General features: G+C 35.4%; 1 protein-coding gene across 9 annotated transcripts in view; it reads right to left on the bottom strand.

Moving 5' to 3' along the window:
- Positions 1 to 13,935: 13,935 nt before the first annotated feature.
- ZNF280D (zinc finger protein 280D) overlaps positions 13,936 to 26,222 on the bottom strand; it is a 48,103-nt gene continuing 35,816 nt past the window's right edge. For 3 of the 9 annotated variants that reach the window (XM_035899301.1, XM_035899302.1, XM_035899304.1), the window contains one exon: positions 13,936 to 17,784. In XM_035899301.1, coding sequence (XP_035755194.1) covers positions 17,148 to 17,784 — 637 coding nt within the window. In that variant the 3' untranslated portion in view covers positions 13,936 to 17,147. Of the gene's footprint in view, positions 17,785 to 22,921; positions 23,047 to 26,222 lie in introns of those variants that run through there. The other 6 variants (XM_035899305.1, XM_035899306.1, XM_035899303.1 and 3 more) reach the window with 6 other exon arrangements.

Genomic DNA, 26,222 nt, shown 5'->3' with positions numbered 1-26,222 from the left:
GTGTGTGTGTGTAATTTCTATAAAAATTAATCCAGTGGTGTGATGAGAAATGCACGTTACATTTAAATGAGCAGAGGGAATAACTAAGAAAACAGATGAATCCCATTACAGGTGTCTGTGAGGAAGAGAATATGGATGTGAAGCTCCAGTTTGAGAATTTTAACAGCTGTCAACATTAAAATACCCCAGTGGGAATTAGAAGAGTAAAACCTTTAACAAATCTTGCAGGTTACTGATGTTTGGCCTGTGCATCCACAGAGGCTTGAAATTACTGGAGCAAGGTTTAAACTCAGCCAATGTGTTTTAGGATAATTTTGTGTTCTGGTGAATGCCATCTTCATCATGCAGAATTAATTTCTGTCTTTTACTAAGAGGAATCTAGTAAATGTAGTATTTTTAACCTTCTGAATGTTCAGACCGATACACACAACCAGAGGACTAAAAGTACCGTCTCACTCTTAAATGTAGCACAGGCGAGATTTAAGCTGTAAGCTACTGGAAGAAGATAGATAAACTAGCAGTTTGCTCTTCACTTGCTTCTAGTTACAGCACTAGAAGGGTGAGCTAGGTTCAATAATAGAACATACAACAAAGTTTAACCATCTTAATTTCTGTTAATTACAAAAAAATGGATAAAAACCAATCCTTCTTAAAAACCAAATATTTGCCGTGTTTATAGAAATCCTCCCCACTACTGTGAAAGCAGCTGTCTTTTTGAGATAATTATTAGAACCAAAACTACGACATCTGCAGTAGGATGGGCTTGAAGTCACTCCTAGTGGAGGGGTGCGCGAGGGAGGCTGTCAGACACACTCTGCTCTGGCTACAAAGCACTCAAGCTCTAGGAAGCCTAGATAACAGTTAACTACCTCTTATCTCTGTAACCAGTCTTCTAAAACCAGTCTTCTACCTTTGAAAGACACGCACAGCTTTGGTTCAATCAAATTATAAAATTAAGCAAAACATTCTGTATAGAAAGCTTACAAAACACCAGCCATATATACATACATTATCTGTCATAGCCTGTTCCTATATTATAGGGATGTTACAAGAATAGTATAGAGTAGCATATAGTTGCCTTTTGATTGTCCTAAGGGCTTAGTTTTTATATGTCTGTGTTCACATAATTAGTCTTTACACAAAGCTTAGGGTGAGCAGGGACTTTCTTGCCCTCCCCAACAAGAAGGGCAAGGTTGACAAAGAATCGTGAAGTATATACAGCAGCATCACTACCTATATAAAGATATACAAATTAATAGAAACCCCATAGGCACAGCAGCCCACCACAGCCTTGTCTATTCATTTTTACTCTTCAACAGATCATAATCCCAGGACAATAAAAATGAGCAGTTTTACTGCCACCCACAATACCCGGTGTCCTCCCAGTACCACCCTTCCAACTGCTACTACACAAAGAGAAAAATAACAAAACAGGGGATATTAAAAATAAAAGAAGCAAAAGAAGTCTGTAAGAGAGATGCAGCTTATTTAGCACATTCTCTACAAACAGCAGTAACACATAAACCCAGCGATGGGCAGAGATGCTTACCCAGTTGTCGGTACACAACACAGTTATATGGATTACCTGTGTCAAGTTAGAAGACATTGAAGCTTATGGATGAGCCCATAATCAACAAAACAACTCTTCTATTTTCAACCTACTTGTGCAAGATGACTAGAACATGAGAATCCATTATAAATCTAAAAATTACTAGGAGATATTTAGTATAACTCAGACTTACTCTTTGTAGGGAAGATTAATGATATTTGAAAATTAGGAATCCATAAAATATGCAAAGTAACAGTTCAGCCTACTTTAATGCAAGACCTTTTAGGTCTGAATGTATTATGCAGCATTTCTTGTAGAAGCTCTTCAGAAAATTCAAATTTATTATATCTTGCCACAAATAAAGACCAAGTTGCTGAGAGGGGAACAATGCTTCTTTCAAAGGACTGCAGTATAAATGGAGTCATTTTAACTTGTTTTGTTAAATCAGATGCTAGCTCTTGATCTGCACAAAAGATTATTTTGAGAGGGAAACACATTGTCTTACCTGCAACACAAGAGCTATTTATATTCCCAAAATTTTGGGCAAATAACTATGGCTTTCTGTAATATGCGGCACTATACTGAACATTTAAAAAGAAAAACATTACAGGATCCAAACTACATTGGGATTTGGCTTTCAAGGTTCAGAGATGCTTAGATTTTAATGCCTGTTTAACTTACTTCAGTATTTGAATCTTTATTTAGAGATGATTCCCAAAACTTCTACAAATAATGTGCAGTTCGTACTGGGAGTTTCCATCTGCTCTGGCAACAAAGAATTAGTTAAAAATTTTTCTTTCTAGTCAGCTAGTAAAAAAAAGGATTTTGATATTCTGCTCTTCTCCCATGCATTGATCTATCCAGGTAATTTTAAATCAGTAAAGCAAGTAATTATAGGTTTCTAGAAGACATAATTATTATTTACAGTTGTGCAAACCATTAGAATAACAACTTCAAAACAAAATGAGCTCCTTTTATGCTTACTTGTCCTTAAAAATTATAGAAATAAAAAATCAGAATAAAAAATAAATTTAAAACAGAAGATGTTACCGTCTTTAGCTTTCCATGTGAAAGGTGGGAAACTACTCTACTTGTGAAGTCAAGCCTGTTAATTGTTATTTTGAAGGTTATTCATACCAACTGCAAATGCAAGGCCATTTTCAATCCTTTGCAGTACATCAGATACCGAAAAACACACATCCAGAAACAGGTTAAGAGATGGAGTATTTACATCGTACAAATGAAGGGTAATTTGCACACAAAAAGAATCTCATATTTAAATCCAGAAATATCAGTATTGTAAAACTGTGTTTAAAATTAATTATGTTTAAAACATATTAGAACTTTGGAAAATAACATGTCCTTCCAATTGTCAACCACCTAAGTGAGCAAAGAAAGATTGGGTCCAAAAGACACACTTTTCCTAGACTGCCTCCTTTTGCAATGAAATCTAAACCATGGTTAAAACCAATTTTTTTAGCTAACTACAACCCAACACAATAGCATTTGGCTGAGCCTGCAGACAATCCTAAACCATATCTCCAGGGATTATTAATCCTTTGCTAGTAAATTTAACCTTTAAATTAATTTATTGCAGACTGAGGAAAGCAGAAAAGAAAGCTGCTGGATTGAAGATCTAAGGTGAATAGAGCACTGCTCTCGTTTCTTAAATGAGTCAAACCTGTGTAGCGGCTGGAGCACAGGGAGCACGCTACTCATCTCAAAGCTGCCTGAAGGTTATGTGAAAACTGGCTACATCTTGCAGCACTAACTCATCAACTGCCATAGGGAAATCTGCTTAAGTACACAGTGCAGGGTATGGTTTGCTGTATGTGCTTCTTAGAATGCTGCTAGAGAAATGAGGCAGTTATGAGCATACTTGAAAGAAAAAGGACCTGACTGTAATTAGGGAATAAGTGTAGATTAGAGGCTTTTAAAATTTAATTTGGATACCAAATTACATCTCAGTTCTCTTTCCTTAAACAACAACAAAAAAGCTTCTGACCTAAAATAAGCTGCTTTAAAACTGAGTACAGCAGCTATTACTCAGCCTTTATATTGTACTATCACCCTGAAAACAACACCCAATGAGGTCTTGTACTTGTCCTACAAACAGATGAGACAATCCCTGCCCCAAAGAGTTTGCAGTTTAGATGTTATAAAGTCTAATTATAGTGTGAGTGCAAACCAGAAACCCTCTTACAAGTGGCAAAATTCTGAAGAATCAAGATAATTACAACCCTAGCTCATCCTGATTTGCGAAGCTATTTTTAGAAGAGTATAGGCTGATGTGCTCTGAGCTTTTTTATATTTGCATTAAGTCCTCTGTGATTCCTCCTCTGAAATGTGTGCATATGCTGAGTCCATGTGAGATGCTACCACTGGCACTTGTCATAAGAATTAAATCCCTCTCAAGCTTGTTTACAGCTCAGCACTTGTCATACTGCTCCCCTGAGCTTCATGGCTGGTCGGGTTTTTTCTTTCTCTTTGGCTCTGTGAAAGATTTGATTTCTTTTTTGTTTATGTGTGTACTTACACTTGCAGGTGCAGAAAAGAAAAAAATTGCTGGTCCCAGATGTTTTGAAGCTGCAGTAGCGTACATACAGCTGAAATTAAGGAGAAAAACTGTAGCAGATAAAAGCAACTTTCTCATACATATTCTACAGCATATTTAATAAACTTATCATGCTTCATTGACAAGAAGACTCCTGAATTCGATTTTAGGAAGACCAAAATATTCTACAGTTGCTGTTTCTGCTCTTTTGCAAAGACATTTAAGTCTGAAGGTAGTCCAATTACTCCTATTTTCAATTTTGCTAATATCTTCTTCTAGTGGTTACAGACTCAATCATCAATACAGCTACTGCATACCAAGCTGTCTTAGCTTATTACTGAATTAGTTGAACCTCAGGGAGTTTTATCCAGATTTTCACCCATACTTTGAAAAATATATTGTATTGTTAAAAAATTTACCATCTTGCTTCTGTAGTAATAGGAGAATTAGCTTTCCATGTGAAAGGTGGGAAACTACTCTACTTGTGAAGTCAAGCCTGTTAATTGTTATTTTGAAGGTTATTCATACCAACTGCAAATGCAAGGCCATTTTCAATCCTTTGCAGTACATCAGATACCGAAAAACACACATCCAGAAACAGGTTAAGAGATGGAGTATTTACATCGTACAAATGAAGGGTAATTTGCACACAAAAAGAATCTCATATTTAAATCCAGAAATATCAGTATTGTAAAACTGTGTTTAAAATTAATTATGTTTAAAACATATTAGAACTTTGGAAAATAACATGTCCTTCCAATTGTCAACCACCTAAGTGAGCAAAGAAAGATTGGGTCCAAAAGACACACTTTTCCTAGACTGCCTCCTTTTGCAATGAAATCTAAACCATGGTTAAAACCAATTTTTTTAGCTAACTACAACCCAACACAATAGCATTTGGCTGAGCCTGCAGACAATCCTAAACCATATCTCCAGGGATTATTAATCCTTTGCTAGTAAATTTAACCTTTAAATTAATTTATTGCAGACTGAGGAAAGCAGAAAAGAAAGCTGCTGGATTGAAGATCTAAGGTGAATAGAGCACTGCTCTCGTTTCTTAAATGAGTCAAACCTGTGTAGCGGCTGGAGCACAGGGAGCACGCTACTCATCTCAAAGCTGCCTGAAGGTTATGTGAAAACTGGCTACATCTTGCAGCACTAACTCATCAACTGCCATAGGGAAATCTGCTTAAGTACACAGTGCAGGGTATGGTTTGCTGTATGTGCTTCTTAGAATGCTGCTAGAGAAATGAGGCAGTTATGAGCATACTTGAAAGAAAAAGGACCTGACTGTAATTAGGGAATAAGTGTAGATTAGAGGCTTTTAAAATTTAATTTGGATACCAAATTACATCTCAGTTCTCTTTCCTTAAACAACAACAAAAAAGCTTCTGACCTAAAATAAGCTGCTTTAAAACTGAGTACAGCAGCTATTACTCAGCCTTTATATTGTACTATCACCCTGAAAACAACACCCAATGAGGTCTTGTACTTGTCCTACAAACAGATGAGACAATCCCTGCCCCAAAGAGTTTGCAGTTTAGATGTTATAAAGTCTAATTATAGTGTGAGTGCAAACCAGAAACCCTCTTACAAGTGGCAAAATTCTGAAGAATCAAGATAATTACAACCCTAGCTCATCCTGATTTGCGAAGCTATTTTTAGAAGAGTATAGGCTGATGTGCTCTGAGCTTTTTTATATTTGCATTAAGTCCTCTGTGATTCCTCCTCTGAAATGTGTGCATATGCTGAGTCCATGTGAGATGCTACCACTGGCACTTGTCATAAGAATTAAATCCCTCTCAAGCTTGTTTACAGCTCAGCACTTGTCATACTGCTCCCCTGAGCTTCATGGCTGGTCGGGTTTTTTCTTTCTCTTTGGCTCTGTGAAAGATTTGATTTCTTTTTTGTTTATGTGTGTACTTACACTTGCAGGTGCAGAAAAGAAAAAAATTGCTGGTCCCAGATGTTTTGAAGCTGCAGTAGCGTACATACAGCTGAAATTAAGGAGAAAAACTGTAGCAGATAAAAGCAACTTTCTCATACATATTCTACAGCATATTTAATAAACTTATCATGCTTCATTGACAAGAAGACTCCTGAATTCGATTTTAGGAAGACCAAAATATTCTACAGTTGCTGTTTCTGCTCTTTTGCAAAGACATTTAAGTCTGAAGGTAGTCCAATTACTCCTATTTTCAATTTTGCTAATATCTTCTTCTAGTGGTTACAGACTCAATCATCAATACAGCTACTGCATACCAAGCTGTCTTAGCTTATTACTGAATTAGTTGAACCTCAGGGAGTTTTATCCAGATTTTCACCCATACTTTGAAAAATATATTGTATTGTTAAAAAATTTACCATCTTGCTTCTGTAGTAATAGGAGAAATCATTGCCTGGATTGCCTGTAGAGACTCTTAGTTCTAATATCTCAAATCACATCTAGTTAAGCATGTCTCCGTTTCACAACTGGTGGTTAACCTTGCAATTCATTTACTGCACCACATACTCTAACAGTCCCTAAAAGGGTGCAAAGATGAATGAGCTATGGTTTCATAGGCAACTACTGCAGCTATCCATCTACAAACACAGTTATGGCTTGTCTGCTTCACCTTAACAGTATGTGCAGAGGAGCCTTTCTGCAATCAGCAGAAAGGATGCTAATTTCTTTGTTCAAGCTCAGCATCCTGCATTGAGAACCTTTCCTTAGATATGCGTGTTCCTAGTCAATTAAGTTCATCTGCACAACTATGTGCAGAACAAAATAGTTTTTTAGTTAACTTTCTTTGATCAACTTTTACCTTTTAACTTTTCTAGTCATGCACGATCTTTAACACAGAACTTGCTGATGATAGGAATGATAAAAATACAAACATCTGACACAGAACCCACTGGAATTTTAAAGGACACTCTTGTGAAACCTAAACAGATGAATCTGCTTTTCTTTTAGCTGTTTTCAGCTTCAGTAACTTCCTCTCGAGCTTCTACTGGGCACTCAGTGGAAGAGACTTATCAGTGACTTTGTGACATGACCTCTACAATCACAGTGTTCCGCCTGCTGTCGCAGTGGGGAAAACAAACTTTTTTTTTTTTTAATATCTATATCTTTGTTGGGTTTTCCCTGCATTTCCAGTTACGACCAAAATAAATAAATAAATAGAATTTCTCCAGTGAAGTTCTTTATGTTCCTGATTTAGAACTGATCCAGCATAGTATTCAAAGGTTTAGGGTATTAGAGAGGCACCATGAAATTGGTGACTATTAGATCTATAAATACATAGAACTATTTCTTCTTTCTAAGCACTTTGATTTTATCTCTCAGCATTACTAACTACACTATGCACAACTAAAATATACACTGTCAAACTGATGGCAGAGTAGTAAAGATGTTTGTATAACAAACAATGCAGGAGAGGAAGTCCATTTCCTACGCTAACAGAAAGAACATAAGGATAGCTAAATTGAAACTGTTTTTACAGCATCCCCAAAATGTGAAGTATTACATAAACAGAAAAAAAGACGGTACTGACTTAATATGGTCTCTGGCAAGCATAAAGGTTTCCTAGTCTGTACGTGTTCTTTTCAGTAGATTAAATAGAAGACGAGACCCTAGTGGATAATACCTGTGAGGTGCAAAAAGCACTTTTCACCTCTCCTGAACCATATATGGCAGTGAAATATATTTAGCTTGACGGATAGGAATTATTACCCGAGTTTGGACTGAGTGAATTTTGTCAATTATTGACCTTCATCTAATTGGTGCACATTACACTAAAGAATATCAGTTTACAGTCAGGTCAAATGTCTGTGCTGTGAAGCAACTGATAACACAGTTTGGTGAGATACTGCACAGAATCTCATCTTTCTTGATAGAGACCTCTACTCTCATTAACTAAAAGACTAAAAGCGGAAGCATTTTGCCTGTACATGTTCTATATTCCACTCACAGTAGAGTTCCTATTTGCTGCTGCTTCTTATCGATCTTCTATTGCAATGAGGCATCTTGACAATCCAATGACACTCTTCATTTGCTGCGTTGCATTTTCTCTGGAGATTCTGTTCAGCAGAATTCCTACCAGCTTTAGCATCACCTATAAGGAAGAGAATATGGCTGTTATTGCAGGGAGTCAGAAGTTCAGGGTGGATATATTTTACCCACTTTAATTAGGGATAAGCATGAGACTGACATTTAAAACATTTTTTCATAGTTCTCTCCCCCTGCTCCCCCCAATTTATTTTATGCAGGGTCGCATACAAAATGATATAAGAGAGATGTGATCAAGAAACTCCCATAAAATTACAAGTGGATTTTAAGTTCTTTCAAACAATACATTTTATTTTGGTGGAAAGAACCAATGTATTTGTAAGGACTGTGCAAACACATCAAATAAAGAACATGTTAATATAAACCACATATGATGTGAGAAGACAATAGATATATTTTTATTACTGCCAAAATATAAATTGCACTAAGAGGTAACGGCATGTGAAAAGCTTCCAAGATACCACCGCTAAATGGCAGTTCACTAGTGCAGTTAAATCACTCTGTGAAAGCTCACAGTCAGGAAAAAGGTCCACTATTATGCAGAATTTTTTTGTTTGTTTGTTTGATTTCAACAATGAATAAACTTTCCCATATATATTAGTGTCTATGAATCAACTGTAATAGCAAGGGCCAGCTTTAGCCTGGTGGAAATGCACAAGCCTAGCAACAGTTTGAGACGCACAGCTGTCCTGGACAGGAACAATGCTTCCCAGAGCCCTCAGGGAGCTCTACTTCCTTAGCATGAACTGACTGAATGCACATCTCACCTATTTTTATGGAGAGTGGAGATGAAATCCCATTTCTCTCTATTGATTAGCTCAGCCAGTCAGAAGCGTGCTTGGGTTAGCAAGGTGCTCTAATTCAAGGATAATGGCAATTGTACAACAATCTTTTTAGACAACTTTGTGCTCAAGAGAGCATAAGGATTGTTGCTGAACTCTACCCTCTTTTTAACACGATAAAAACTAACACCCCTTTTGCTCTTTATTACTCTGTTCATCTACATCAGGGAAAATAAAACCAAGTTCTGTTTTCATTATAGTTGCACGTGAACAAGCATACACGTGTGTACAAGGAAAAATAATGGGAATGCAGTAACAGTCCAATCACTTGACTTCCTATACTGCTATCACTTACCCTCTACCAAGTTCAGTTTTTCTAAAGGTTTCCTCTTTCAGGCTGAATTCTTCTTAATTACTCACAGCACTGGGATTCATTCTGAGTCCCTCCATTCTCTCCCAGATTTACTTAGCAATGAGATTTTGTATATAATTAAAAATTAAAGTACGAGTGCTGAATGTCTTCCTGGGTAGCAGAATAGTTTTCTACTTTCTGAAATACTACACAATAACATTTGAATTTTCAGAATTTGGATTGAAAATTAGTCTTTTGAAACTGCAATAGGGTGCCCCTACTGCAACATGCTTGCATGGATGAACCAAATATGTTGAATTTGCATAGATCTAAAAATCATACATCACATGCATGCAAATTATAAAAGTTGTATTAGAACCCTTGCACTGAAGGATGTATAGGTCATACTCAAAAAAGGTTTCTACCTTCAGCAGCAGCAGTTACTTGAAATATACACAACTAACAACATCTCTGGAGATCCAGCCATAATAAGCAGACAGTTTCCAAAGGAACTGATCCAATAGCTTCATTACTTGCAGCTGTTTGGTATACTGAAAGCTCAGTGTGTTTATTCCTCTTATGGAAATGCTTTACCCCCGACAAAGTAGGAATTTGTCTACAATTCCCTACAGACCACTCCAAAAGCTGTGTTTCTTAGGCTGTGGTTTCCCATTCAGCAGCAACTGAATGGCCTAAACTGGCCATCCCGTTCTCTGCTGCTGCCAGCACTTTTTCAGCCTGATCAGCTCTGTGATTTAGCTCAGCATGTATACACAAAAATTGTTTGAAGTGAGACTTAGCAGCTACAGAGGAAAAGGGCTGCTTCAATCACTGAAAACATTCATACAGATTCAGAGCCTTACAAGCCTTGGCTTAGCAAATTTCTGAGATTAAACTTGGAGACCTATTATAAAACTCAGCCACCTTAATCTAAAAAAAATGGTAATGGCTAAATAACAGAAGTGATTTATAAAGCAAAATTCATTTAGCTCTATTTGTGGTGGTGTAGTATGATTAGTCCAAAGGGTGTTGGTGATGCAGATTTACAAGGGAAAAGAATAATATTTTTTTTTTCCCCTGAAACTGTATCTGTGGCTATAATAGAAAGATAAACTTTCAGGTACACAGCCCTTCTTGGGGTTGTGAAATTGAAGCAACGAACTGCTGTGAAGTACAAGCTGGGAATAATTATTTTTAATTCTGTTATGTTCATTAACTCACCAATTTGAGAGAAAAGGCAGATTAAACAAGTGAAGAGCACAAGACTATCTAGTGGAGGAACTAGGAGGGTTTTAAAACCCTGCAGGGTGGACAAAGAAATCACTAAGAAACAGCCAGGGGTTGACTACAAGAATGATGCCAAAATTCTAACTGTAGTATGGTTTAGTTTCATGCTGTACTCAGTTCATGATTTTTAATATCCACTAAAGGTTTGAATTTTAGCTCCCAGGCTCATCTTCGATGATAACATTACCTCTGTTATTTACAGACCATACAAATATAACATCTGGTTTGATATTGGCACTACACCCTCACTAGGATTTAAAATATGCTAAGGAGGGGAATAACTACAAAGGGAAGGGAGGAAGCTTTATCTTTCACTCCACTAAATAAAACTGAGAAGAAAGAGTTCTGTTCTGGATGGGAATGTATAACAATGCACAGAGTGCACAAGTAACTTGGCATGACTTTTGCTAGGAAAAACTTTGGGATGTTTACCATATTTCAAATACAGGTTTACTTTCATTTCCTTTTACATCATCAAGACTGCCTTCTGAGGAACCCAGAGGACAAAGGATTTATTTTATCAAACAGAATTAAGTTTTAGGATATTAAAAATATGTTCTGCTTTAATAAGTTTGTCTTACTAATTTACATTGAATCGATATTAAGTTCCAAGCAGGTCTATAAACAATAGAAATTCTGTGCATTCAAGTTTCTCTTGTAACAAACTCAAAGAAACTTCGTATGTTATCCTCAAGAAAGGCTAAGTCATTATCAGCCTTAAAACAGAGGATGACACAGGCTGCCTTGATACTTTTCTGCTGTGGTACTTACTAGCCTGCTATCTCAGACAAAGGTCCCTCAAAAGTGACAAGGTATAGTTTAAAAGGATGTTTATTTTGAACAGTATTGTTAAGAGAGATCTTCTTCAGAATAACTGACAGAGCTTCATTGCTTAGTAAAGACTAATAAAATGGCACTATTCAACACTAAATCACATCTTACTATATCAATATAAAACAGCATACATGCCGCCTGTTAAGAGCTCCTTTTTGGTTCCATCAAGGAAGATCACACAAGGACTCATCTCCTCTAGGGTAACTGGCCTTTCTATTGTCTCCAGAGAGCATCCAGTATATGTTATCTGGGAAAGAAAACAGAGTGGAAAATCACACAAATAGAAGAAAAGCTTCCCTAGCATGAACATGTCGCCTTAGACTCCTCTTGGGAATTCTGATCTGATACAGATATCTAAAGCTCTTTACTATCTTTCACAGCCATTAAAGTTGGATGCGCCCAACTGCTCCGGTTCCTCAATCTGCAATTTTAGGAATCAGTAAAAAAGCTTCACTTCATCAGATAAAGCAGGTTAACCAACCTGCCCTGCATGTTGCACACTTCTATTCATGATTAAAATTCTGAACTTACTTTTGCTTCTCCTCTGTAGAAGTGTCTTCCTTTTCATCACCAGCCAACAACATAAAAGTTGATTGTACACCAACCATCAAGAGAAGGAGACATTCCAAGATACAAAGGATTGTGAGAAGGAAAAATAAACCATATCTAACAAATACACTGCATTTCACTAAACATCCTGGGAAAACTATACCACATTACCATCAACTTGCTAGCTCAAAGAGGAAATGAAGTCTTTCCAACATGAAGTGGAAAGACAAATTTTCAGCTGAATTCAGCTGAAAGCCTGAGAAACTGGTACACAAAATTCAATCCTCATTTCAGGCAGTAAACACCCAAGTAATTCATATATATACAATTTAAAAACTATTAAGTATTCATGTTTCACTTGTTCTACAGCCTTAAAAGAGAAGTAAGGACTTCAGTTTGTTGCTAGAATATCATACACAGGATCAGAATGAAAAAGTCACAAGAGGCTGTGTAAGAAACAGACCCACAGGTTACTTTCCTTTAGTCAAAAGGATTAATTGTTAATTATACTTTTTATGAGCAAAAGATATGAAGGTTACATTTTCAAGGCTACCATGTTATCAGTATGAGACAACTTTATGAAGATACCACTATATGCTACCTCATTCACCAAAATTTTTGGACAAAACAGCCCTTTTGAATTAAATGCCTAACACTGAGAATTTAGTGAACTAAAACATGAAGCAAAGTTTATTTACATTAAATTTGTAACCTAAGGGACTCATTTAACAATGTTACTTAAAAATGCTTACAGAATGGAAAATTGATTACTGACAATCTAACACTTTTTGATCATGGAATTAATCTTATTTTAAATTTATGTTACAGCCCACACATGCAATTAGAGCATTTGATTTTCTTACTAAGAAGCTGTTTGCCCAGATTTAAATGCAGATATACATAAAACATAAGTTATCCTTGTGGTTGTCACAAAAACCTCAGCTTCTCTGAAATAATGGTTTGAACAGTAAAAACACCTCAACAAAACCAGTACATTTTTTCATCAATAAACACATGAGCTTTATAGCACCTTGCAGGCATGACAGCTACATTAATCTCCCTCAAAATTAAGTGTTTCACAGCTAAAAGATTTCCTTCCCCCCCCCCCCCTTTCTCTTTTTTTTTTTTTTTTTTTTTTAAGTCTGATGCAATACAGGAAACTTCAACTTAACATGGTTGCTTCGGGTCAATGAAATGACTGAACACAAAATTTTCATCAAGTGTCTCAGAGCTAGAACAATGATCCAAAACTCAAAGGATCATAGAAGAGAACTTCCTCCATACTGTCTGTAAACTAATATGAAATATCAGTCAGCATACTTTCCCTTTTAGCACTGAATTAATGGCAAAAAATTAGAGTCAAAATTATGCATAAAAATGTAACATTCAAAAGAGATAACCTGCTGGGCTTCATCTAAGAACTGTCCTTTTGAGCTGCATTGAAACTGGAGTAAAGGTTTTACTAAAAGCAAAAATCATTCAAGTAATCATAAAAAAATTGTAAGTATGTTTTATTAGAGGCATATTAAGCATACATCAAAAAATACAGGATGCAATTAGACAAAGTAAGCTCACAAGCCTCAAAAATCAAACGCTAATGAAAACAAAGAGAGAACAATCAGGTATAAAATTTGCCCTACTCAAAAATTTCTAAAGAGGCTCTTAACAAAACTCTACTGTGACAGCCTATGGCCACAGTCTTTGGTAGAATACTAGTATATCCTACAGCATAAAAAAATAACTGCTTCCTACATGCCAGCATATAAGTAACAATGCTTAATGCCTGCAGAAAAGATTTGAGATCTTTTATTTAAGGTTTAGCAGAATACCAAGTGTTACTCTTTACCCTGACCTTCAGTTTCTAATGCCTTCTGGCAGTAAAGCACCACAGAATGCAATTTAACACCTATTGCCCAGGGTTCTTCTCCCCCCCCTCCCCCATTTCCAGGAAAAAGGAAGTGGACATGGTTTCATTATAAGAATTTTCTTGTTTAAAATACATCACCCAATACTTAGAACTCAGTATGTGCTATGATTTGACCCCTGGGTTTACTCATCCATTCTGATAAAGAAAGATGGAACTGCAAGTAAGCCAAAGTTTCTTTCCCAAACTGTCCAAGGCAAACTGAGACACTGGCTGCACTTGAGGAACCTCCAAGTGACTGAATACTCACTGACCCTTATCCAGTAGCGACAACAGTTTTCCATTAAATGCAAATAATGAAGATGCACGTGTGACATGATTTCCTTAAAAATAAACATTATAGAAACAATCTGAAATTATTATTCAAGCAAATATAGTAAATCTCTTGAGATGAGGGGAAATGGTGATCTAGAATGGGTAAAAAAAATTAAGTTATTCGTTTTGGTAAGGCAATGAACACTTGAGGTAAAACGTCTTCCTAAAGTACAAAGAGAGGTGGCACAGAATAAGAACTACTGACAGCTGGATGGAAGAAAACTTGTAAATGACTCAGAAACAAACGAAAAACTGAACTATGCACAGTTATGGTCAAAAAAACCCAAAATGCATTCAGTGTAACTTGATCTTCTTGAGTTACTTCAGACAAAAGTACCAATTTAACTTATCTCTAGGAAACCTCCCAGAGAACACGATAGAGATTTATCTTCATAATCATGCAGTCTTCTACAGCATTTAATCAGTAAATTAATTCCTTCATCTAGGAAAAATTGTAATGAGTTTTAGTTTTTCTCCTTCACAAAAATACCATGTCACTGTTCTCATGATACACCGTCAGTGTTATAGAAGAGACCACCATCATAGTTCTCTCACCTCTTCTTTTGGAAGGGCTACTAGATATCTGGGTGTTTTATACCTAACATTACCTTTTGTATAAGCATTCTCTACATGGTTTGAAACAAACAAGCTTTACATATTAAGTATCTGAGAATATACATATGTCTGCCAAATACATAGATTTTTCAATCTGAGTTTTATTTTCCAACTTTTCTCAAGATTATGTTGCCAAATTCTTTCAAATTCTTATTAAAATGGTAGGTGTTTTAAAAATTTAATTGCGTAATAAAAGACAAATGTAAGGAATTTACAAGCAAGTATCATACAACTGGTTCCAGTTGAATTTAATCTTTTCCAACACCACATATCAGAGTGTTATTAAAAAATATATCATTTGCATGGAAGATCATCAATCAGATTAAAAATACCATAGAGATTTCTCTGGGTTCAGGAACACCTTCAGTCACATAATCAGCTCTGGAACTTGATGTGTAAGTCCTCTAAACTGTCCTCATTGTGATGATGTATTTTATAATCTTCCATGTGTACATGCATGAAGACAGACTGATTAATCACACCCTTGAGTTAACTATTTCACTAAAATCTTTAAAGAACAAAATAATACTGCAATTTATTGCTCTCAGCTTTTTTGTGTATCTTGCTATTCAAAGTTCTTAAAGTGGCAGATCTTGAAGAGCTCTGAGTATGTAAACTGTTCCACTTTTCATTTAAAAGTCTTCTAAACCTGCATGGATGAAAATGAAGATGCAATTCAAAATTTAAGTCATATAACTCTTTTAGAGTTTGAAGCAATGTTTGAGATGTTAAGATCGATGTGGTTTCTTTAGAGGCTCCAACAATAAGCTGGATGCTCTCTAAATTTTAATACTGTTGCCCATTAGATTCATTTAGCAGCTGAGCCCAGTTCAACCTAGGAGGACAGAGTAGACTTCAGTTACATGCTGATGTCCCAGAAAAATATCTATATGATCTGAGAAAGTTAGCACATCTTACCACAATGCACAGCTACAAAAATATGTTTATGCATAGGCACTTGCTCATTTAATTCTAAAACCAAAACCAAAGAACACCCCAACCAACCAAAAACCCCCACATAAGTCTCAAATTCAGAATTTCAAAATGAAATAGTTTTTGGAAACTGTCACAAAATATTTTTTAAAAACGTGGGAAGATTATGCCCAAAGTTTCAAGCTGAGCATAAAATTATGCACAAAGACAAAATTTTGTTGCAAATATTTACTCAAAAAGTAATAATTTACAGCAGTGCTTTAACAGCTGTTCAAAACATTTAACATTCATTAGAAACAAAACTGTAAGTCAAAAGCACATTCTGAATGTTTCAAATGGAGCAATGAATTCATAAGAGCAAGCTACCATTAATCATATGCATTCCTACATCTAGCTGCTAACCAGAAGACAAAAAAAAAAAACCAAACCAAAACAAGCAGCCATCTTTCTGTACACAATTTAGACTACAAAAAGTCCTGAAATTGATCTGTACAATTCTACTTTATATGCCCTTGTGTCCTTTTTGCAACAGTTAGCCAGTAGCAGCTGCAAAATGGCAGAATGCATGCCAGTTGGTGTTTCCAGTTTGGGGTTTTCCTTCTTTTTGCTTAAAACAGTTTTTATGTTAAACTGTACTTTGGTGTGACTTACAGACCATTCCTACGGGTCTACGGCTAAGAATAATTAAAACACTGGTAAAAGCCTAACAGCTACAGTACTTTCAGCAGTATGTTCTACTTTATACAGTTATGTTCGGTATTTCTGCACAGCCTGAACACTTAAAACCCCACAAATATATATTTTTATTGTAGTAATTTCACTTTCACTGAAAGTTTATTAAGGTAAGCTTACAGCCTGGCAGGATTACACCTGTACAGAGGTGCATAGATTCATATAATTCTGTTTACATGCTTTTACAGACAGGAATGTGACACCAAGTCCAAAGGGTTATGTTTACCCAAATTGTCAGCAGACCAATAACCATCATTACATGTGCGCTCCATTTCAGCATCAGAAGTGAATTCATACTAAATTCCGCTGTTTAATGATATTCACACTGAAGGATTTAAAAAAATATTCTTGGCAAACAAGTCACCTTTTCCCCGGGCTAGTTAACTATAAAAATTAAGAATTTATTCCTCCTTTCAAATGTCAATCTAGTAAGATATATCACAGCCAAGAGACAGGAAGATATATTTGAATGTGTTACCTTTTGTAAGTTTAGTTAATTTCAGTTGTACATACATACTACCTTCATATGCAAAACTTCCTGTTAGCGTCTCTTTCTCCTCCCTCTCCTCTGCCTTTTTTATTTTTAGTAATGAGCATCAATGAGCACATTCATCAGGAATGGTCCATGGTGTTCTTACCATTGTTTATAACAAACAATAAAATTAACATAATTTCAGCTTGCTTCATTTTCGTCTGTCTTGTTTACAGTTGTCTCCATTCTGCTGGGACTGCTTTCTTTAGAAGTCTCATCTGTTTGTTCAGAGAGCTGTCCAGCTTTCTTTGATGAAGGTGCAACATTGCCTTTTTGAAGAATTTCAGTAGCTTCATGCTCTAATACCTCTGATGGAGTCAAAGGCTCCAAATGAATACTGCCTTGTTCACTAATGTCTGAACTAACGGATTCAGGTTCATCTCTTTTTCTCAAGAACTGCTCAAAACTAACATCTTCACCCAATGTTAGTTTTAAGTCCCTTGCGTTCATTGCTGAAAGTGTAGTTTCATCCAAGCTACGTACTTTAGTCTGCTCATTCAAGATGACATTATCTGAACTTTGGCAAGTTTTCAACTCACTTTCATCATGAATACATTTTTGTTTTTCATCTACTAATTGTTTGTTATTATCTGAATCACAACATGCTCCTTTCTCATGCAAAGAATTCTTTGAGCTGTTGTCAGGGAGTTCCAAACTAGAAACATTTTCTGTATTTGACAGTGATGAGCTTTCTTCATTCTTTTCAACTGATGCAACTTTTTTAGTTTGATTTCTATTGCATTCTTTTGTTTCGTCTGAAGAGTCATGCTCTTGTTTGCTGAAAAAAAACAAAACAAGTTATTTTTATAAAAAATTAAATAAAGCAACGCATGTACTGTGCTGTACTCTGCAAAGTGACACTCAGAATGTGGTATTGTAGATTTCCTATTTGGTATTTCCCACAAATTTTCATAGCAAGATGGGCTGAATTTAATTAACAGCTGCATTTTTCTTACCTATTTACAAACTCAACTTTGTATTTAGCAGTAAATTAGTACACTCTTTTTCTTGTATTTCATCTCCAGAAAGGAAGGCTGCGTGACACATGGAATTTTCCAAAATACAACGTTAAGTTCCTCTACCTGCACAGCCTCTTCGACACAGATGCAGATACAACTACTTAGAAAATTTTGTTGATGATGTGCAAGAAGCCAATTAGTACCTTTACACCACCAAATTGATTCCGCAATACTATTGAGAGTAAAGCAAGAACAAAAGCTAACAGTTGGAAATCTAAATTAACTTAAATCTAAACTTCAGTTGAGCAACTACAAATTTGGTTTCATTGAAAAATTAATCTGTCAAATAGCATTTTCAGTCACTTTTCAGAGTAAAACTGTATGTTTATAAAAAGGACATACATAGATCAGTACTGAATTATGTAAGTAAAAATGAGAATCTTACTGTACAATAACATCTAAAACACAATGTATGAACTTTGTCGACAAACTGATTGTTTAAACCTTGTATTATTTCAATAAAGCCACATGCACACACTGCTTTAGGGTGACCAGGAAAAAAAAAATCCAAATGCTCCAAAGGGAGACTGAACTGCCATTTGTACCCACAAATATACAAAATAGCGTGGTCATATTGCTATATGCAATTTGCTCATATGTTCATATTTGAACAGTCAAATTCTAAAAACTAGTTTCTAGTATTTATCTTCATTTGCTATAGGAACACCAGCCTTTCCCATCCTTTCAGTGATGGAACTCAATTTTCACTGTAAAGATTTAAATTTGGTAAAAGTTTAATATAATTTCTAACCCATTCAAAATTTTTCAGTATCAGAAGTAGCTCAAATTACCTAAAATGATGATGGTGACATACAAAATAAAGTGGGGGGGAAGACGGAAGAACAACAGTTGGTCTGATTTCAGATATAAATTCTATATAGGATATATATTTCAGATAAAAATTCTATATAGGAAATGAAAATAGGAGCAAATAAGTCTCCCAAATTAACTTTTAAAATTTAAAACTTAAATTGAAAAGTCGCTGAACAGTGACATGCAGACAAAAGAGATAATATCACCAAATATTCCATTAATCAAAATGCATTTGTACTTTATTTATTCAAATATTTTTAAAAAATTACTTGAATTAATTTTTGGCCACTTTTAACGTTACCTAAGCAACAGACTGTTCCAGGGCTCTTAAAAGTAATAACCAATTCCCTGCTACTATGTTTTTATGACATATTTTCAAGCTGGAAGTCTAGACATGTTGCTCTACTGATCCAGGAATTTAAGACAATTCACGAGATTCGCCTATATGCTAAATGATACTGAGTTCTACAGAAAATGGTTATTTGGAATAGGTGCTACATACTACAAACATTCAGAAATCTGTTTTCAAGTTTTACATTCACTTAAATAAACTAATCCAAGAATATTCCATTTCCTACTTCAAATTTAAGTCAGAGGAATACTTTGAGTGGGGATAAGAGACTGCTGAGATACCCTTGAGTGGTGAAATCTTACTGGTCACTGAGGAAGTCCTAAGAATCTTTTCATCCTGTTACACTGATTTTTCATTCATAAGGAATTAACAAGAGATAGGCCAACCTGTTTACCAAATTACAACCTGTATTTGCTACTTGTGTCAAACAGAAATGTTTTTCTTTTATTGGACTATCTAAACCATTAAATGACATTCTCAAATATACAAACAGATTTTCTATCCAAGTTCTCCTCCTCTCTCTCAAACTTCTAGAAAAAAGAGGGGGAAAGGGTAATATTAGAGTGGAAACTCAAGACTAAAGTTCCAGCACAAAAGCCAACACTCACAACCACCCATCAGCTGTGGCTGACATAACTGGTCTTTCCACAACTGTTTCTAATTACCTCATCTATTCCAGAGAAACACTTAAGGTAACAGAGGGGTATAAATCCTAGTAAATATTTAGAATTGTTTTCATATGAAAATCCAGTTGAATCTTTATGAAACAGTGTATATACATGACCTTTAGCTACTACTTTTCAACAAGCAGCTGGGGGGTGAGGTGTAGTTGCAGAGTTAACAAGCACAGTATTATGCTTTATGTGGGAAGTTTTGAACACAGATATGCAAAAAAAAAAAAGATTTAAATAAAGGAATGACTAATGCCTCATTAGGACACACAGAGCAGCATTTCCACACTGGAAATCCCAGATGGATTACATATATGTACACACACAAGATTCACACCGAGAAACTCTTCAAATGTGCCCTTAACATATAAAAGGAATCCATCACAATCTCCCTCACTTTCTAGCAACCAAAATCCCAACCTTGTCCAAACCCAGCCTCGCATTCTCACTCATTTTTGGCAAAACACAGTAAGGGAGGGAGAGGAAGCGGGGAGGAAGAAAAGAAAAATCTCTCTATATTAATTTCTCATGCAGAAACATACTGTCTCTCATCAGCATATTGTCCCATGAGTCATTTATACCAATAAAACAATATAAAAATAAAATTGAACAAGTTTTTGCACAATCACCATCACAAAACAATTATCCACAATGAACAATGATCTTTTAGATGGCTAAGCACAACATTAAGTTCATTTAGATAGAACAGGTCTCCAATGAAATAATTTACCTCTGCTGAAAACTACAGATGAATAAACAAAGCCTAGCACTTGTGAAGCACTAAAATCCCGCAATAAAAAGAAAAATAATACAGGATTTCAAGAAATCATTCTGTTAGTAACTCAGTAGCTGAAAAAGAATAGTCTTCCATCTAATATTAGGAATGAAACTTACTTGTTACTCTATGTGCAAACAATACTGGTTACAGTGTAAGAAAACTAAAAATTCAGACATCAAAAAGACCAGAAAATGTGAGAAAGATAACAACTGTATTACACAGAAAGGAAGATTTCAGTGAACAGTTAGAATGTAAAATCTGACTTCTGTTTAATGAAAACAATGAACCCATTTTCTAAAGCATGATACAAACCATGGCTAGACTATCAAATATGAGCTATACTAATGAACTAGCTGCCAGATTGTCTATAAGGGGTCATCTTTTAGAATAAAACTACTTCAAGTGAGTAGTACAAGACATAATTTTGAATCCAAGAGATTAATCTACCGGGTGCAAACATACATATGTCCCAAGCTACGGAAGCCTAGAAATTAAAGGTTGGGTTTTGTTTCGGGTTTTTGTTGTTGTTGTCGGTTGTTTTTTTTTCCCTCATTGTTTAGAAAATACAAGATTTGGGTGCCATTTGTTGTTTTAAAACCCTATGAGCTCAAATTTTTTGCTGCTCTTTGCTATACATATTCACTGAACTTCATTTGGAATATTTTATTATTTTATACTGGTATTTTATAGGAAGATTTTAAAAATCATTCAGGGAAAAATTCTACAGCAAGAAAGAAAAACATCATACAACTTCAGAACAGAACTACAAACAAGTGACATTTACAACCTGTGTACAGAGTAGTTGCAAAGTACGTGCAAACTCACCTTCAGTCTGTGGAAAAATATTCCCAGGTAACAAAACCTGTATTACAGCTGCATTTACATTAACAGCTTGGTGTGAAACAATACCATGGTCTTAAGGCACATTCCTTGATTGTTCCCACATACTGGTTTGGTATACAGAGAAGTCCTGGGGTATGCAAACTAGATTTCGAGTAAAACAAACTAGAAGCTCTGGTCTACAACTGCTCCAACTCCCTAACAGAGCGAGATCCTCAAGAGTCTGAACCAATAACTGATGTTCCACAACACAGCTCTGAATATGTGCACAGTATGGGCATTCTGTCCAGGGAATGCCAGTCTGGTCTAAAATAACACCTCTGAACCACAGTGCAGTGAATCAACTGCTTTCATCTACTGATCTGCTCTTGGAGCACTAATTATTTGTTAATATCAGCATAACTACCTTGGCTCAGTAACAGAGAAAAGTGTTTGAGGACTGAGATTCTTTGGTGCTAGAGCTACAATAATCCAAATGGCTATCTTAAAGCCCATAAAGTAGTATCAAACAAAGTTCTAACAGAAAACACAGATCAGATTTATATATTCAAGTTATTTTTGTCTACTTAAACACAAGGATAGGAGAAAGCAGTACATCATATTCAATTAGAATTACAGTGACTGCTTACTAATCTGTAGTTTAAAGACAGAGTTAGCTTCTAATACCAGAACCATTTAGGCTGAATTTGTAAGCAAGCATTTTAAGTTAAAGTAAAATTTCGAATTATTTGGCCCACACTGCATATCACTGGAGTAAACAGAGATAAAACAGGACCTTTTCCACGAAGAAAAGAGAGATTCTGAAAAGCAGTTGAGAGACTCTGAAAGCAGTTTGCCTTTTTTTTTTTTTTTTTTAAAGGCCCTATAAATGCATATATAACAAATAACTACAACTATGTCTTGACTAAACTTTTAAAGATTAAATTTGTACCAACAATTGTGAAAGATGGCTAATATTAGTACGACATTTTGGGCTGTGGGATCTGGAATAGTCATTTAGATTAATTATATGAAGTATGTCTGCCCACAATACGCACCAAAAGAAACGCGTAAGATTTCAGTTATTCCCCCGACACACAAAATTCCACAATTTTGCGTATTCTTTAAGTGTAGAACTATAACTGTTCATTACCCAACAATGAATATCCAAGAATTAACATTTTATACACTATTTTAAAATTGTTTTCCAATTGCACTAGTAATACTGTTAACTCATATACAATATTATAAAAGTGCTTCTTTTAGCAATCTGTACAATTTATTTAACATCTTACGAATCTTGACTAATTTGCAGTTTAAGCATTACTAAGAATGTGTTTTGATGCTTGGAACCTGAATTCTACACGTCTTGTTGATAAGTACATTACAACTGCCATTCAAAATTTTCTATCATAGAAAATACACATTATGAAAATATGAATTAAATAATTTTGCCCAATTACCTGAGAAATAACACAGCATGTGCCATTTTGTGTACCTGATTTCAAGATGCAGCTGATCATTGTATTTACCTTTCAAAAGTTGGTGTTTCTGTTTTTCCTTCAAATATACTAGGTCTTGAAATTTTCTGCAATAATTAATGATATTTCTTTTATTTTACATTCATGAGCAACTGATTACATTATAAAGTTGTAGAAATAATTTCACACTGACATTCCCACAAATCTGCTATGTAGCAGAGACTGAGCATGGATCTTAGCACAGATGTTTGCAGATAATATTCCAACTTAAAAAAAAAGAGGAACAAATCAAAACTTTAAAGCAACTCTTGTAGCCTTTTTCAGATACATAATTCCATTATGCCTTATTGAATAGGATGCAAACTAAGTCTGGACAGATTTTTATTGGGGGGGGGAGCGGAATCTGAACTAAACTTGTGTTTTGCTAGCAAAAAAAGGGCAAAAAAAGCAAAGGAAAAGCAAGAAAGACAAAGTTGAGGTGAGTAGATTTTTAAAGAATTACACAGTGTTTTAGTCCTGCAGACGCTGTTACATTAAGTATAAGGAAGGTTCTTAACAAAATGCTTGTCACAGAAGAAACTTTTGAGTCTCTATTAAAACTAACCCAATGAAATAACTTTTTAAACTCCTAAACAACATGAATAAAGGCAACTTTCCCCCTCATTTTTAGAACAGTAGAAAAGCAAACGACTGAAAACTGCCATTTGGAAACAGCCACACCAGTCTTCTAAAAGCATCTCCTATGCTACAGGGCATCTTGCCCATATAATCTTATCCTCATTTAGGAAACTAAGTGCCTAAGTGACGAAGTTAAGAAATTAAAGTTTTTTCTGTCTGAGTACAACTAAGTTAATTTTGGTTTTAGAACAGAAAAGGTCACTGCACACAAACATTTAAAATTATTTGTATTACAACCTCTTAAATATTTAAAACTGTGTAAACAATGTTACATACTTTTAGCATAGTACTTTTTTCCCCACAGAGGTGACATATTTTGTTTCCATGAGGCCAAATTATGCAACAATTATTTTAAAATTGTATGGTAAGGTTAAGCTTATTCTACATTCTAAAATAGCCTTTGCTATACTTCAATCATACTTTGGTATATTTCTGTCATACAAAACCCATACACATATGACCCATGCTAAGAAACACTTCCCAACTTAAAATTACTGCACCCTACCTCATTCCCTATCCACCATCTTCTGCCCTGGCTGACCATATCCCACCCCGGGAACTACCAGAAAAGAAAGATTTCCTGACTTAACCTCTCCGAGTTTTAAACACTGTGTTTTTAAACAATCCGATTCACCAGTTTATATTTTTGGTTCTTCAGCACCCAAGGGGTCTGTCCTTTGACCTCCTGCTGTGTATTTCAACAAACAGCCAAAATGTCAAGCATCAGGCTTCAGTGAAATAACAGGCATTCCATAGCACCTTGGAAAAAACAACCAGAGGTTTCACATGGCCCAGATCACACTGAATGGCAGTTCACTGTTCTGAAAGGTCTTGGTTCAGATGTCCTGTAAGCTCAGACAGCTAACTGTATTCTCCATCTTTTCCAATTGTAAGGGCTAGGTGTGTGTGGGTTGGGGTGTTTGATTGCTTTTGTTTGGGTTTGGGGGAGATGAGGCATTTTTTGTTTTATTTTTAAATGAAAGCCAGTATTATGGAACACAATTTTGTGGGTGAAAAAAATGCAAATTCCACATCTTCTACAATGCTGAAGCACACTATGGGATGAAAAAGAAATTAAGAACTACAAGAAAACACACCTGAAGTGGTAATGGAGTCTATGGAAAGAAAAGGTGTTACTGTGTATGTTTGGAATCTTGCATAATGCTACTGAATGAAGATGAACAGCCTTCTCACATTTCTACAAAATCATTGCTTCTCTTAAAAAACAACTCATCAACCCCTTTGCGTTTTGGAAAGTAGGCAAGCAGTGTACAAGAAAAATCTTTACTAGGTCTGAGGACTTCACCCACTCTCTTGCCAGCTGGGATTTCTGTGACAGATTGCCCTTTTTGAAGAGCAACAGAAAAACAACTTCTTACAGAAGAGAATTCTGTAAAATCAGAACCCAAAGATGGTATTTTTGAAAAAAAGTTATGATGATGTACTGTGAGATCATTTAGCTTCCTGACAGGCAGAAAATGGGAAAATTTGTACACATGCCTAGAAAAAAAAAGTCAGGCCTGAGAAGGCATTTCCAAAGGTTTTCCTCTCTAAAGAAGCACAAATAATAAAAAAAAAAACAACCTCAAAAAGTTACAGTTCTGAGTCAACATTTACTCAGATCTCAAGTTATATTTCCAGGTTTCCTGAAGATGAAGATACATAAGAGAAACTAAACCATTCCTTCATTGGAGCCTGGCGTACAAATCAACCAGAATGCACTGACTGCAAACTGGAAATATTGGGTGTGGCAGACATACTAAAGGTGTCCCTCCGACACGGCCATCTTTTTGTAGTAAAGCACAGAAAACTAGATTTTTGCAATATGCATATCTTTTGAACACCATGACCCAGTAATGTATGTATAGTTAAAAAAGAATTGTCTTGGACCTTCAAACTAGTTATGAAATTCAGAGATACTACACTGTGTGGGGAAAAGAAAAGACATTACCTCCAATTTAGCTTCTCTTTCTCTAATGAAGATTTCAGTCTTTAACCTAGTGGATAATGAATTAAGATTCAATGTTTTAAAAATACTGTATGGTTAAAATAGAGATAAGGATGAAGATACTTACTGTAAAGAAAGCAATTTGGTAATCTGAAATAAATTCTTAAAGTTGATACTTATTTTGAGCTTAAAGGTACTTCAGAGATCCAGAAGAGCATTTCAGAATCTTAAAATGTTTTAGTGGGTGTACAGAAATTATAAGATAAAGTTGTTTCATATAACCTGTCCCAGTTTTCTCAACTGGAAGGAACAGTCTTAAGTTAGCAATACTTTGATTCCAGCGCTTACTGCAATTCTACGTGAGAAATAATCTCCTTACCATAAAGGCCTTTTGAAACCATGACCTTAGTATTTAAGATCAGAAATGATAAATTTGCTGAAATGCACTTTCAAAAAGTGCATAAAGCTACATTATGACCCAACAAAAAGATTCTGCAAAACAAGCTCAGTTTTCTTTTAATTGTCTACCATAATCCACACACCCAGAACACAGCTGTAGTTTACCTTAGGGCAAGTGTAAAACATTACATCTGACCTCCAACTACTATTTGGAGGAGATACTTCCCTCAAAACACCTTCACAGGCACAGTCCGTACA

This window comes from Egretta garzetta, unplaced genomic scaffold (genome assembly GCF_000687185.1).
Source record: "Egretta garzetta isolate BGI_Z169 unplaced genomic scaffold, ASM68718v1 scaffold287, whole genome shotgun sequence".
NCBI lineage: Eukaryota > Metazoa > Chordata > Aves > Pelecaniformes > Ardeidae > Egretta > Egretta garzetta.
The sequence above is the reverse complement of the archived record's forward strand: the minus strand, read 5'-3'. Positions and strand labels throughout refer to the sequence as shown.